This window comes from Balaenoptera musculus, chromosome 20 (assembly GCF_009873245.2).
Source record: "Balaenoptera musculus isolate JJ_BM4_2016_0621 chromosome 20, mBalMus1.pri.v3, whole genome shotgun sequence".
NCBI lineage: Eukaryota > Metazoa > Chordata > Mammalia > Artiodactyla > Balaenopteridae > Balaenoptera > Balaenoptera musculus.
This window is the reverse complement of record NC_045804.1, coordinates 16,283,218-16,299,528: the sequence shown is the minus strand read 5'-3', so window position 1 is coordinate 16,299,528 and position 16,311 is coordinate 16,283,218. Positions and strand designations below refer to the sequence as shown.

Sequence of the window (16,311 nt, the reverse complement as noted above, 5' to 3'; positions counted from 1 at the left end):
ATGGGTGATCTCCATGGTCTTTGGATAAGGGATGAGACTGCATCTGCACATGCACATGATGAGACTCTGTAAGGCTTAGCAGAGAGCAGCTGAGAGCTGACGAGAACACTAGAGGTTGCATGTGACTTAGAGATGTTGGAGTTTTAGCTCAGTCAGAATGAAAAGATCTCACTAAACAACTTGGGTACTTAGGTGATACAGAAAGTCCACACCTTAGGAGTAAGGACCATGTTCTACAGTAAAAAAAAAACACACCCTAAGACTAAGGATAAAATTTAAAATGACCAGCCCTGAAAAAGAATAAAACCAACCTGTCAAGATAACCTGCCAGTAATTTAATTGCCTAATAGAACAAAACTCAATAATCTCCTAGGTAAGACAATATACACTCTGAAATGAATAATTCACAATGTTTAGTATATAATCTAATATTACTATACATATGAAGAAGCAGGAAATTGGGACCCACCATTTAAAAAAAAAGCAATAAAGAGATACATTTCCTGAGATGAGTCAGAATTAGCAGACTGAAATTTTAGAATAGTGGTTGTAAACATGTTTAAGGGCTTAAAGGAAAATATAGACATAATTATTGAAGATATGGGGAATCTCTGCAGAGAAACTGAAACTATGAAATACAAGCAAAGGGAAATTCTAGAACTTAAAACACAATGTCTGAAAAATTTTATGGCTAGGCTTAACAGCATATTAGAGACTGCCAAAGAAAGGGTTTGGAAACTTAAAGAGAGATTACTATTTAACTGAAAAACAAACAAAATAAATGATTTAAAAAACCTGGAGCCTCAGTGGCCTGTGGGACAATTTATTTTAGATAACATCTAAAATATGGGTAATTGGAGTTTCAGAAGGTAAGGAGAGAGAGAATGGGCAGAAGAAGTATTGGAAGAAATAATGGCTAAGGAGTTCCTATATTTGGTGAAAAATAAACCACTTATATATCCAAGAGTCTCACCAACCTCAAGCAGGATAAATATGAAGAAAACCACCTATTCATCTTACAGTCAAGCTGCTAAAAAACCAAAGATAAAGATAAAGAGTAAATTAAAAGCAGCTAACACACCATTGTAAGGCAATTATACTTCAATAAAGATGTTTAAAAAAAAAAAAAGAATATTATTTATAAATATAGCTAAGGTAAATAAACTCTCAGTGTTAATGAGGAAAAAAAAAGCAGCTAGAATCAAACTGAGACAATTTGAGCAACAAAATAAATCATAGTATTGGATTATAACTCATAGAATAAAATAAATATCCAAGAATTCATACTGATATAAATAAATAACTGAATTTTAAAAATGAGGAAGAAGGGGGCAGGTCTTCCTTACTATGGAATACCAATTAATAGCTGTAGAAGGAAAAATGGAAGTGGAAAATCACTATTAACCAAACATCACACTAGCTAATTGCAATCAAGAACCGTTGATGGATGCTAAAATTAGTGGGTGAAAGTATGAAGAGAAACAGGATATTTGCATAGAATTGCAGTATTATAGTCTCATAAAGTATTTACTAATTACAGAGAGCAAGAGCAAAATAGTTATTTTATAGTGAAGAAACCTGGCAAACACCACCTTAACCGTGTGACCAAAGTTAACACTGTAAGTAATAAGTTGTATTGTCCTCATGTACCCCTTGGCATAATGTAATGACAAGGCACATACTTTTTGTGATATTCTTGTTTAGAATGCCTCAATACAGTCATGAGAAAACATCAGACAAACCCAAACTGAGGCTCATACTATACCATAACTTGCCTAATAATTGACACAAAAGTGTCAAGGTGATGAGAAGAAAAGGAAGACTGAGAAAATGTCATAGATTGAAGGAGACTAAGGAGACATGATAATACAATATGGGATCCTGGATTGGATCTTACACCAAAAAAGGGACATTAGTGGAATACTGGCAAAATTCAAATATTGTGTCTAGATTAGTTAATAGTATCATATCGATGTTAACTTCCTGTGTTCAATAATTACAATGTGGTAATCCAAAATGTTAATAGTAGGGGAAACAGTGAAGAATAAAAGGGAACTCTCTCTAATATTTTTAAACTTTTCTGTAAGTGTAAATGATTTAAAAAAAAAAAAAGCCAGAGGGAAAAGACAAGGGAACAAGAATGTAAATGATGGGAATTCCCTGGCAGTCCAATGGTTAGGACCCTGTGCTTTTACTGCTGAGGGCCAGGGTTCGATCCCTGGTCAGGGAACTAAGATACCAAAAGCTGTATGTCGCGGCCAAAAATAAATAAATAATTAAATAAAATACAATAAATGATGGCTGACTTCTTATCAGAACCAGTGGAGGCCAGATAAGAGTGGGACAACATCTTTAAAGTACTGAAAGAAAAAAAAAAAAAAACCCTGTTAACCTAGAAATCTCTATATAAGAAATAGCACTGAAAATGAGGATGAAACAAATGAAAGTTGAGCACATCTGTTGCCAGTGAACCTTAATTACAAGATCTGCTAAAGAAAGTTCTTCAGGCTGAAGGGGTTGGAAATTTGGATGGCATGTTTGCTGGGCCAGTGCCCACCCCAAGTGGTTGGCACCAGCAGAGCTAGGCTGAGGAGACACCTAGGTGAATGGGAGACTGGTTATATATGTAAGGGAATTAAACACATAAGTAAATATCGAGGCAGAGATGTAACCAGGCTGTGTGATGTGGATTTTGCACCAGGGCAATGGCAACACTGTTGAAATGGCTAATGACCTAGAGGCCTTCCAGCAGCTAGGAGAGGTATGTTGTGCTCAGGTCAGGAAGCCCATCTACCCATTGTGGGCTGGCTCCCCCCTGCCTCCTTGCAAATTGCTAGTGACACTTCTGCTGCTGTGTGCTATTGTTTTGGTGTATCCTAGTGTTTGGGAGGTCTGAGGAGGGAATGCCCATCTCTGCTGAGGGTGGGGCAGAAGGAAGGGGGATATCAGATAAGATTACATGGAAGAAGGGACATCTGAGTTTTTTTGAAAGAGAAGTGGAATTTTCCAGGTGGAAAAAGGAAGTAAGATCAGTCAGACAGAGAGGCATGGAGTGTTCGGGAATGCTAAGTATCTTCTTGGGCTAGGATGGGAGATGAGGCTGGACATCTGAGGCAGGGCCAGTTCTCAGGTATCTCGTGTGTCTCAGGAGAGGGCTTAGGGAAGCCCAGGGGCAGCCTGAAAGCCTTTAGGGGAGCCCAAGAGCTGGAGAGATGTCCAAATCCTGCCTGATGCCTCAGGCCTTATTTTTTTTTTTTATAAATTTATTTATTCATTTATTTATTTTGGGCTGTGTTGGGTCTTCGTTGCGGTGCACGGGCTTCTCATTGCGGTGGCTTCTCTTGTTGTGGAACACAGGCTCTAGGCGCACGGGCTTCAGTAGTTGTGGCACATGGGCTCAGTAGTTGTGGCGCACGGACTTAGTTGCTCTGCGGCATGTGGGACCAGGGCTCGAACCCCTGTCCCCTGCACTGGCAGGCGGATTCTTAACCGCTGCGCCACCAGGGAAGCCCTCAGGCCTTGTTTTAAATCATCGTAGAGTTTCCCATTGAGGCAGCCTGAACCGGCCCCTGCCACTGGTGGCCTCCTGCTCGTAGCCCTAGCATTTTGCCCCTTTGAGCCTCCTGAAGTTTCCAGTTTGGGGAGGACCCAGAGAGCAATAGGTAGGATTTGGCGGAGGCAGGAGGCCTTTGAAGAGAGTAAGATAAAGCTCCAAAGCCTGTGAGTTTGAGTGGAGGTAGTATATTGACTGTGTCTTGAAACGTTTATCAGATACTTACCCTGTGCAAGCAAGTATTTGTAGAGAAAGGCCCTTTCTGGACATCAAGTGCTTACACAGCTTGAGATGTGGTCCTGTCCGCAAGAGGTTTACAGTTTACCTGAAAACCGAACCAACCCAAGATAAAAATTAGTGAATAATAAAGGACTAAACCGGTGCCTGGCACAGAGTAGGCATTCAACAGGTTTGTCAATTAAATGAATGTGTGAATGACCAAAACTCAAGGTACAGAGGGCAAGTGCCCAAGGAATTCAGGGGAAAGAGAAAGCCGCGTGGGTGTCTCCAGGGAGAAGTGCCACAGGCTCCTGGCTTTTCTAAGTATTCCAAGTGCCCAGCGCGCACCCTGGGACCAGGATGTCTGCGGAAGACGCGACCTCGACCCCCTCTCCGGTCCCAGTCTTGCCTTGCGTACCGGCCGGCCGAAGTGGCGAGAAACGCGCGGCGGTTTCTCACTTCCCCCCATGCGGTGGAGGGTCCAGAAAAGTGCCAGAGGGGAGGAAGCGCAAGTCCACGGCCCGCCCCGTTGCGTCCCACCCCCGGCGTCCCCTCCCCTTCGGCCACGGGAAAAGCGGCCGCGGGCGCCGCTGCGAGCTGTGGGGCTGGAGGACGCGGCCGAGGCGGAGCGCGGCGACCAGCGGACGAGATGCGAGCGCGGCCGCTGTGGGCCGCTGTGCTGGTGCTGGGGGCGCTGGCGGGCGTCGGCGTCGGAGGTGAGTGAGGCTCCCGCGCGGCGGGGACGCAGCTCTCCCGTGAGCCGCGCCGCGCGTCTTTCCGCAGCCAAGTGTGCAGACTTCGAGCGTGGAAACCGGGCGGGCGGGTCCTGCGCGGCTGCGCTCCGAGTGCGCGGGACCAGCCTGGGGCTGTCGGAGCCCGGAGCTGGGCACCTTCCGGGCCCCGCTGTGGGAAAGGCGAGAGGCTACCTAGGGGCGGGTGCTCCGGGACACCGAAGCCCTTAGCCAGGTTAGGCGCCCGCTCCGGGCGGTTTCAACGTGCGCGGTGAGGTGGGCGCATCTCTGAGCCCCGAGTTCATGCCCCGGCTGCGCGCATCGCAGGTCGTCCCGGCCCTCCGAAGGCGGACTGACTCTGGAAGCCAAGGCGAGCTGGGGCTTCCCGGGGCTGTTCCCGCGCATTGGCAGAGGGATGCGGTTGTAGCTTCTCGGATGAGAGTGTGTGCGCCTCCGGGTTTGCCACTTACTCGACATTCCCCTTTCTCTTTGTGTACACTTTCTCCCAAGTTTCTGTTTGGGTTTTGCTTGGTAGCTCCCCGCGGGAACGATTCGGAGGAGGATGAGGGCTCTGCCTCCTACAGTGTCCCCGGGTGGCAGCGGTGCCTCTGCTTCCGGGACAAACCCAGCATCCGAAAACTCTCCACTGTATGCGAGCTGCTACGCCAGGGGTCCCTGGAGCTGGCTTGGCTCCCTGGCTTTGTCTCTCCTGCTGCTTCACACATTATCAGCTGCCAAGGCAGTTGGCATTCGGCCTCCTTGGTGCTGGGAGGGGCAGAGCAGAGCACAGCCCAAGGGTTGCTGCCCGTGATCTTTCCGAAGCCTGTGTGACCTTCCCAAGGAAAACTCTGGCTCCTGGTCGGCTGTGTTTCCCTGCAGAGGACGCACAAGTGTGCATATACCTACTTTTAGTGAGAAGAGTAGTACTCATTGTAAGGCAATTTAGTTCCTGCAGAAGCTATTTTTTAAAAAGTAAGATTTATTGCTAAGGCCATTTCGAAGATAGCTATTCAGAAATACTTGATGACTTCCTTCAAGACTCGTGCATGTATAAGAGATTGTGCAGGACAGGGCAACAGCATCATTTAAAAAAACACTTTATTGAGATATGATTGACGTACAAAACGCTGTGTATATTTAATGTATATGACTTGAATTTGGAGATAAGTATACACTCATGAAATCATCACCACAATTTATGACCCATAACTTGATGAAGGAGTTAGAGATAATATATAGGGGGCTGTTTAAGTTAGTACTGCTGAAGCTTCCCATGTGACAGATGCTCAAACAGGTCAGCTGATGTCTTTAGCCTGCAGTGAGCAGCCTGATGACCATGGCATGGAATTATGAATCTCCAGCATTCAGCCCTGGGAGAGGTTAGAGCCTTGGTTCAGATGCTGTCTGAATGGAGAAATCCAGAGGCAATTCAGCTGTCTCCTACGGAGATGCCTGCTTCTATGAACTTAAAACATTTTTGCTTTTTTTTTTTTTTACACATCTACAGCTTCCTGAATTTCAGAATGATTTCTGAATCTAATCATTATATTTTCTTACAGTTTTAGAAGTAAGTAAGGTAACACAAGATAGAGCCTAGCATGGTGCTTGGATCAATTAGTGAAAATGAAGAGTGTATTTGTTATTTTGGTGTCTCTCTCTCCACCCCTGAGTATACCTTTTGTCGATCCGGTTTTTTTCAATAATCTGTAGAGATTTCCACTGCACTGACATACCTAAGTTTGCATGAAATATCCTCTTGGGGATCTGTTCACAGGTTCATTGTTGTGATTGGGGTGATTCCAGAAGTGTGATGGGTTGTACTGAGCTAGCCTCAGACTCCCTCTGAGAGGCAGGGTAGAGTCATATTTAAGAGCATGGGCTCTAGAGAAGACCTCCAGAGTAATAAGCCCCCAGTAAAAGCAGTTTCAACTGTAGTTAAATCCCCCATCTCAGTGTTGGGGGCTGGCTTGCAGGTAACATCAGATCCCTGGGAAGCAGATGCAGGATGAGAGTCGGAGAGCTATATTGGGATACACAGTGTTGAAGGGACAGAGATAGAACTGGGTGGGGGTGGCACAGAGAGGCCTCCCCAGAGTGGGAGAGTCTCGTATGGGGAATAGAGAGGTTGTTTGAGCGTAGACTTGAGTTTTGGAATTTAGGTGCAAAGGTGATCTTTTTAGCTTCACTCAAGAACTCTTGGGTCTTGTGGCTTCCCCAAATATGGTTCTTTTTTTTTTTTTTATAAATTTATTAATTTTATTTATTTATTTTTGGCTGCATTGGGTCTTCGTTGCTGCACGCGGGCTTTCTGTAGTTGCAGCGAGCAGGGGCTACTCTTTGTTGAGGTGCGCGGGCTTTTTACTGCGGTGGCTTCTCTTGTTGCAAAACACGGGCTCTAGGCGCGCAGGCTTCAGTAGTTGCAGCACGCGGGCTTCAGTAGTTGTGGCTCGCGGGCTCTAGAGCGCAGGCTCAGTAGTTGTAGTGCACGGGCTTAGTTGCTCCTCGGCATGTGGGATCTTCCCGGACCAGGGCTCGAACCCATGTCCTCTGCATTGGCAGGCGGATTCTCAACCACTGCAGCACCAGGGCAGCCCCCAAATATGGTTCTTTATTCTAATCTGAGGCCTACTGAGTAACAAGTTTTGTTTGCTATCACCATCTAAATTGATTAGTTCTGAGCTGAGGTGCTGATTTCTCCTCCTGATTTATATCCTGGAAACTCTCCAACTGAAACCCTCTGCAGCAACCCTCGGAGCCTGGAGAGACATAGGAGGAAGGCTTGTTGGCTGGGGAAAGGGACAGCTATGATTTAAAGCCAATCAGATGTGGGTTTAATTCTTGATTTTGCCTCTTATTATCTGTCTTACTTTGGGCAAGTGACTTAGTCTCTTGGGTCCTCAGTTTCCTCATCTGTAAAGTGGAGGAAATAATACTCCTGTGATTGTGCCAATTAAATGAGATAAAGGCACAAAAAATGTTTTCAATAAATGGCATTATTCTTCCTGTCCTTGCTATGAATGTCATTATTCTTCCTATCCTTGGTAACTACAATGTATTGGAGGTAAGGCTGCTACTGCTTCGTGCATGAATACAATCCAGGTTCCCAAATGAGACCCATGGGATCCCTTTTCCCATGCCTGTGTGACAGGGGACTCCTCCTTATTTCAACCCATTCTGCATTTGTGGCTTGGCATATCTCAGCCACTCCGTCGCAATAAGAATTCACAGAAGAGTCCCAGAGGAAGAGAGGCCCATACATTTGCTTTATCCATGAGAAAACCTTAAGTCCTGTCCCTGGGAAAAGAGGAAAGTAAAATACATTCACAGGTTTTGAGAAGAAGGACATGTCTATTTTGTTCGACACTCTATGCCCAGTGGCTGACACATAGGTGGGAAAATACGTACCTATGGAAAGCTATGAAAAGGCATCTAGAGGAGATGTGCCTCACCTTAAGATACCCAATATTTGAATATCTGTATTCATTCATAGACGATCCTCAAGTGCTCCATCTGGGCATTCTGGAGGATATTAGAATACAGTCAAGACCATGAGTTCTTTGGGCATTTGGACCTCTATACTTTTGCACCATTTAGATCTCTGCTCTGAGGGTACTGGAAACTCAGGGGATCCTCTGTGAAGTGTCTGCTTTTTTCGCCACCTCCTGGGAGAACATACACAGAAGGGCAGCATTCTTCTTTACCTCCTTCAAAATTGTGAGTGTGAGTGGCCGAGGTCTCCTGGGCACAGCATAATTGGGGCAAGGAGGCAACAGTGAGGAGGGGGAGTCTGGATATGACTCTGGAATTTCCTAGTAGAAATTCCCCCTCTACAACTCCCCACCCCACTCAGGATCTCTGGTTATCATCCCCTCCCAGCCCTAAGACTCCTTCTGCCCTTGTTGGCAGGGATAGCCAGGAAACATGCCCGCAGGAACCACAGCTCATGAATCAGCAGACAGATAATTAACTGGGGGAATGACTGAGCGGCTTCAGGGATCAACCATTTGGCTTGACCCAGCCCCCTCTGCTGCCCACAGAGCTGGCCTGCTGCTTCACCCCATCGTCTCTTCTCTCTTCTCCTGACCCCTGGCCCTTTCTGAGTGGGACAATCATTGTGGCTGATGGAGCTCAGGTCACAAGTGGAAATGCAGGTGGAAGCAGGGAAATGACACTGCCTGTTCTCCCTGTGTGAACTGCTGGTGTTTATTTAAATGGGAGACTCTGCAGCAAAAATTTATAAAATCTGCCTTTCTCTGCATGCACACAGTATCACCAGGAACACTCTTTTCTTTATAGTTAGTTTATTTATGTATAATTTATGTACTGTAAAATTCATCCTTTTTAGGTGTACAGTTCTATGAATTTTGACAAATGCTCACAGTCAAGTAACCATCAGCATCATCAAGATACAGAATATTTCCGTCAACCCTAAAGAGTTGTCTTGAGCTCCTTGTCAACAATTTCCTTTCCCCACCTTTATTTCCTGGCAGATCTGTTTCCTGTCCCTACAATTCTTCCTTTTACAGAATGTCATATCAATGAAATCATACAGTGTGTAGCCTTTCAAGTCTGGCTTTTTTCACTTAGCATAATGTGTTCGAGACTCATTCATGTTGTTGCGTATATCAGAATGCTAAGAGGTTATCCCAGGCTACTCTGTCTTCCTCAGGTTCTGAGACAGTTACCCTGAAAGCAGGGGGCTATATCTGTTAAACCCAGATCCAGCTTTCAATTTCTAAATTTTGAAATTGGATAGATGCATTTGCAACCAGCACTTTTATTATCCTTGGTCCTAAAAGCAAATGTGGTCAAATATGGTATGTCACAATCTTTGGAGCTAGAAGCTAAGTAAACTGGGGCTATTCTACCTTTTAAAATTTGGGGTAGCATCTCTGAAAAAAACAACCCACCCTAAGTCTTCCTTTCTGGTTTTCTTTCATGTTCCCACAAAAAGACTTCTCTTCCTCTCTGCCAGCATTTCTTAGTTCAGTTAGTAAAGCTATTTAAACATTCACGGGGCGAATGAGGTGATATATGCTCATTATATGAAAGCCACATATTGGAGAGTAAATGGCTGGTTCCCCTCTAATTCTGTTCCCCCCTAATGTTCACTGTTAATTAGATGGTGTGTTCTATTCATATTTTTTGTAAAATCTTGCATATGTAATAATTCTTGCATATGTAATAATGCAAGAATTATTGCATTATGTAATAATGTATGTAATAATTCTCATGGGTATGTGTATTCCTTTACCTAAACTTGCATATGTAATATGCATATGTAATAATTCTCATGGGTATGTATATATGTAATAATTCTCATGTGTATGTCTATTCTTTTACCTAAACTTGTGTTACATTTTTTCAACTTACAAGACCCACTTTTTTTGTTCATATAGAGAAAAACCCCTCAGGGTGAAAAGAACTGTGGGTCTGGAATTGAGAAACCAATATGCGATTCATGGCTCTGCAGGCTTTTCTGTCAATTTGCTGGGTGATTTTGAACAAGTCATCTTACCTCTGGGCCTCAGGCTCTTGGGGTCTCAAGGGCTGCAAACGGGTGAATGTGTCAGAGGGAGAGACGTCGGTTTGCTCTTGCCCTTCGCCACCACCAATTGGAGAAGTTTTTCCTTTAGCTGATTAATAATGTGGAAGTCCATGTAAGGATTTCTTTGGGGGGGGAAAAAGGGAGGTCTGCAGTTAAAAACAAGATTGAAAAACTTTGCCCTGGAAGAAAGCTCCAGAAGTTTGGCAAAAGGCACATTCAGTAGCCACTTTGAAAGTCCCTGTCGTCAACCCTAAATCTGTTTGCTGATGGGATTCTTGGATAGAGGGAACCCAGGTCTGTGAGAACCACTGATGATTCCAAACCCCTGCTTTAGCCACTGCACGTGATAAACTCCTCCAGGTTCAACCTGGGCTGGAGCCACCTGCAAGGGGCAGGTTTGACCAACTCCTTGGGGAGGTGGAAGAGGAGGGGAGTGTGGTGCCTCCATTCTGGGACTCCTACAAATTGAGAATAGACCACACTCTCCTGGGAGAGTCCTGAAGGCTGTGGGAGTGGGCTGGACCAAGTTTCTTCTGGAGTTCCCCTTGAGCTTTGGGATTCCAAGAGGTTACCGGGTTTTGGTGCTGAAGGTGCTTGCTTGTAGAGAGCCTGGCATGCCCTGGGGAGCTTACATTTAAATGAATGCAAATGTAGAGACTGAGGCAGAAGAGAAGACATTTAAAATTAGCTTTAATTTGTTTTTTTAGCTTATAAAACGAATTCAGCTTTTTGTGGGGGAAAAAAAAAATCAAGGACATTCCCTGGCCATCCAGTGGTTAGGACTCAGCGCTTTCACTGCAGTGGCCAAGGTTCAATCCCTGGTCAGGGAACTAAGATCCCACAAGCTGCATGGCACGGCTGGAAAAAAAAAAAAAAAGTCAAGCAGTACAGAAATAGAATAATGTAGAAAGTACAAGTCCCTTGTAGTCTTGTACTTAAAGATAACCACTGTTGACAGTTACTCCAGAATTTTTTTCCTATGTATTTGTCACCGTATATAATGATTTATCATTATTGTTGTTTCTCAAGCAGAATCATCCACAATAGGATCATTGTCACTTAATATACCGTGGGCATCTTTTTATATCAGTGCATGGCCTTCCATTACTATTTATGCCAAGAGCTGTAATTCTAGCCAGAAGGCATATTGCTATATGGATATACCTGAATTTTCTTAACCAATTCCCTGTTGGTAGACATTGGGATCACCCCCAATTATCTACTACTACAGATAAAGTGGCAGGGGACATCCTTGTTCATTATTATGCACCTTTGTTCAAGTGTTTCTGCAGGCTGAATTTCTTAAACTAAAGCTGCTGGGTCAATGGACATGAATATTTTAAATTTAAATTTTAATAGGTTTTCCAAATTGTCCTCCAAAATGGTGGGACCAATTTGCCTTCCTACCAAGACAGGCTGGAAGCAAGGGCTGGTGACAGCACCACCGCCTGCTGTTTATACCCACAAGATATGAGCTGCAGGAGAAAAGTAGCAGAATTGGACAGTTGAATGCCAAGGAGGTCACCAAAAGCGTGCTGCTGGGCTGGGCCTCAAACAGAGCTTGGTGTGGGCTTGCCTCTTTTCTATACTGAATGAGTCAGATGGGAGGTGGGGCCTGTGCTGATAAAATTTTCCAGAACTTGAGATGCAACATTTGAATCAAATTATTAGTTAGGCCATTAGGAAGAAATGGACATGTGTGCAATATTTGAGGGGTCTTGGGCCCTGGGATGTTAGGCTTCCTAGAGTATTAGTCAGCTTGTTGATGCTTTCTGCTTGGAATATATACTTCCAGGGCTGGCGGCAGCTTGAAAATCATCTAATCTAATACCGTTTGTTTTACAGAGAAGCAAAAAGGGAGGTCCTGAGAGGTGAAGTGACTTGCCCAAGATAACACAACTAGTTTAGTGGCATTGGTGGGGTCTAGCCCTGGGGGCTCCTGTCTCCTGGCCAGTGATTCTTCACTGTATGTATCCTGTAGAGACCAAGGACCCTCTCTCATCTGACCCTGAGGCGGGTAGGGGTGTGGGGGGGGACGGGCATCCTAGTGCAGGAAGTGATTTGCATGAAGGTAAGGAGGAAGGAAACCAGCATTTACTGAGCATCCGCTATGCCATCCGTGGTTCTTTCATCTATGTTATCTCATTTAATCCTAACAACTGCTGAGGTAAGTATTCCGCCCATATTTGGGAGCATGGGGGAAAGGAAGGTCTCCAGCGCTTGACTGATGTGGCTGGGTTACACCTGTTAAATAGGAGGGAACAATTATGAGTTCTCGAATAGGGATGTGACAGAGACTCAAAGAGTCACTGGACCTTAGAGAGAGCACCAGAGAGATGAAGGGACGTGCCTGAGGTCACACAGCCAGTGGAGCGGTAAAAGTGGTTTTAGACCTGAGGTCTCCTGTCTGCTGTCCCACCACCATGCTTCCCCCACCACATCCACCGTTACACAATAATAGTGTTCATCGTTTTACTCCCCCTGCCCTCAGGGTGTTTTCCAGGGGCTGGGTGTTAATTTTAGATAATAACTACACAGAAGACAGGACTCTGTCCTTTTTCTGCAGTGTTCAGCATAAAACATGGCGACTTAATTATCCCAGCTGGAGATGATAACAAAACATGATCTGGCTTCACTTACAAGGGCAGGGCCTACTGGCTGAAGAAAGGTCAGTGAAAGGGCATGGCCCGTGGTCAGTACATTTGAGCTTTGTCCAAGGGGATCCACTTGCTCAGGGCGAAATCCTTCCTGCCTTTCGGTCACGTCCCTCATGCCAGTGGGTCAGCAAGCCCTCAGAGAACATCTAGGGTCTAACCATGCCACGGATACCACTACCATCCAAATCCAACCCCCTGCCCTCTGCTGCCTGGATGGTTGTAACGCTTCCTAACTGGTCTCTTTCCCCTACTGTCTGCCCTCCTTTCGCGGCCAGGATGATCTACTTCTGCTCACCTCTGCTTACAGCCCACCAGCGGCTTCCCACCACACGGAGAATGACAGCCACACTCCCTACCATGGCTACTGCTTCCCAGTATTATGGTCTCTGACTGCGTTTCCAACCGCCTCTCTCTGTCTCCCTCCTCTTCCCTCTCTCTTCCTGCTGTTTCTTTAAGAGGCTGAGGACCATCTAGCTGTTGTGGATTCTTTCCGGAATACTCGTCCCCTAGATCTTCCCATGACTCACTCCTTCATATCATTTTGAAATGTCACTCAGGGAGGCCTTTCTTTTTTTTTTTTTTTTTTTTAAACAATGGTTTCATGAGCAGTGATGGGGGGCCTCTGTGTTTTGTTTTGTTTTTTAAATTTATTTATTTTTATTTATTTATGGCTGTGTTGGGTCTTCGCTTCTGTGCGAGGGCTTTCTCCAGCCGTGGCAAGCGGGGGCCACTCCTCATCGCGGTGCGCGGGCCTCTCACCATCGCGGCCTCTCTTGTTACGGAGCACAGGCTCCAGACACGCAGACTCAGCAATTGTGGCTCACGGGCCCAGTCACTCTGCGGCATGCGGGATCTTCCCAGACCAGGGCCCGAACCCGTGTACCCTGCATTGGCAGGCAGACTCTCAACCACTGCGCCACCAGGGAAGCCCAGGCCTTTCTTTAAAGGAGACACCCTCCCCTTACCGATGCTTTGTCCTGCTTTATATTCTTAATGCCTTTGCCACTGTTTGAAATGGTACTTGTTCGTTGTGTATGTTTTGGCTTTCTGTTGAGCATGTTTGATTTTCACTAAACTCTCAGCTCCACAAGAGTAAGGGGGTTGTTTAGTTCATCAGTGTGTCTCCAGTGCTTAGCAGAGTGCCAGACACACGTAGGTACTCAGTGAATATTTGTTGAGTAAGTGAGTGGATGAATGAATGCCAACACCATTGTTAGTAGAAAAGTATAAAAGAAAAGTAAACACTTTTCTGTTATCCATAGGTGGGTTAACCATTACAAAATGGTTAGGCTGGCTTTTTTCAATCATGCAGAGTATTTCGGAACAATGTTCCTCAAAATCATGTCATATATGCTATGGAAATGCAAATCCATTTTGTATTATCAGCTTCTCAGGGCTGCTGTAACTGGGTGGCTTAAAACAACAGAAATTTATTCTCACTGGAATCTAGAAATCTGAAATCAGTGTGTCAACAGGGCCATGCTCCCTCTGAGACGCTGGATGGACTCCTTCCTCATATCTTCTAGCTTCTGCTGGTAGCTGGCAACTCTTCGCGTTCCTTGTGTTCCAGCTGCATCACTCCAATCTCTGCCTCTGTCTTTATACGGCAGCGTTCTCCCTGTCTGTCTTCACGTGGTGTTTTCCTCTTATGAGGACATCAATCATATTGGATTAGCACCCACCCTAATGACCCCATCTTGATTACATCTGCAAAGACCCTATTTCCCAATAAGGTCATAGTTGTAGGTACTGGGGGTTAGGACTTCAGCATATCTTTCTGGGGGACACAGTTCAACCCATAACACATTTTAATATTGGTCGAGGCAAATTGTACACAAACGGCTTCCGATGTAAAGTACCATATTTAATTGGCTCTGATGTACTTTTTTTTTTAAAACATTTGAAAATCCCTGAAATCAGCATGCCTCCTGTACGGTAGCTTGGACTCCCTACTGCTTTGGGCGATGGTTACTGAAGCTTTCTGCTCAGAGCACAGAGGTATGTGTTACCTTGAATCCCACCTTCCTGTCTTCTTCCCCTTCCTTGGATTACTGAGCTGCTGCTGCATGTAAATGAAAGAACAAAAATAAAATAAACTTTCTTAACAGCTTGTTCTAGAGAAACCACTTGTTGCATCCATAGCACAGTTAGCCTATGTTTTGTTCTTGGATGACTCACCCAGCCAGGTGACTGCAATGGAAGATCAGGCACTGCCTGAGTCACCCAGTGTCCCCATGGACCTATTTGAGAAGTCACTAGTCAAAGGTCAGTGGCGGGGCTGGAGACTCAGGCCAGAACTCCTCCCTGCAGATAGTAAGAGAGATGTCCATGGTGTTTGCGGTATGCATACTCCTCCCTCCCCACTGAACACCTTTCCCTCTGACTGAGCCCTCTCCTGGAGTCCCCTGGCCTCACTAGGGTGGCCCGTTCCTGTGTTCTGACATCCTGTCTAATTGGACAGCCTATCCTCAAAATAGCTCTCATTGACGCATTATGACTTCCACTGGTTCCAACTCCCTTCCTTGTTCCCTTTTTTTTCTCCATTTTCCCCACCCTTTGTCTCTCTTCTGGTTCTGTGAATTGGGCTGATGTGTCAAACCACAGCCTTCTACTTCTACTTTCCAGGCAAAGTTCTTTTCTGGTCTTGTCTATGTTTTCTAATCGGCCTTCTCTTCTTGGCCATCCCTCCTAGATTATATTTTTGATCCCCTGCCTTCAACTGCTTGGGCCTCAGGATAAAAACAGCAACAATAAAAACAATAGCAACCATAGCAGCAGCAGCCTTTATTGAGAACTTTCTGTCTTGACAGCTGTTGTGCTCAGAGTGTGACAGGGATTGGTTGCTTTATAACTACACTGGGAGGACCAGGGCCAGTCCTCCTGTTGCCTCGCTCTGGCTAAGCTGTCCAAGAAAATGGGTGGTAAGGGTTGTTAATTTGTTTCAGTGGCAAAGTTCTGATGAAGATCCTTGATTCTCCAGCAGAGCCGAGTCTGGGCCTCCGAGGCTGAGCAGGAACATAGGCCTTATGAATGACTGGAAACAGAGGCCCAAACTCCTTCCACATGTTTGGGGGAAGGGGTGGCCTCGGAGCAACGGCTCATTGAATCAGCATGACCCAGGAGCAGAGATTTCTGATGAGTCAGTCGCTTTCAGCCACTGCATTCCGGGGAACCTGCCCTTGGTCGCAGGTCTTGGTGGGGGGCATCCCAGGAAGCGGGTGGGTGGGGGGAATCATTGGTTCTCATGAAATCAACCTGTGATTCATTAAAAAGGAGAGGTAAGGGGAGCTGGGTAACCGTGACTCTCCAGCCATGACTTCCTAAAGAACAAGTCCCAGCAGCTCATATCATCTTCTGGGGTCAGGGACTGCCCGTTCACTGCGGAGGGGCCTGCTGTTGTTTATTTCACATCTGGTAAGGCTTTCTTTTGTGGCTATGAGTCAAGGACTCATGGGGAAATGCTAATTTGAGAATGAATGGATGGCTAAATGGATAGACTGGGAAAAGTTTTCAGAAAATAATTAGACAGCGCCCACACCTCCCACGGCCCTCTTCTCTCTTCTGACTCTTCCCGCGATCTCGTGCTTCTCCTCTCCCTACCGA

The 16,311-nt window shown here is 45.6% G+C and overlaps 1 protein-coding gene across 1 annotated transcript in view; it reads left to right on the top strand.

The window, feature by feature from the left end:
- The first annotated feature begins 4,386 nt into the window (after positions 1 to 4,386).
- Positions 4,387 to 16,311, top strand: part of ITGB3 (integrin subunit beta 3) — a 50,586-nt gene continuing 38,661 nt past the window's right edge. The window contains exon 1 of the mRNA XM_036837189.1: positions 4,387 to 4,488. Within this exon, the coding sequence (XP_036693084.1) occupies positions 4,422 to 4,488 (67 nt within the window). The 5' untranslated portion in view covers positions 4,387 to 4,421. The remainder of the gene's footprint in view (positions 4,489 to 16,311) is intronic.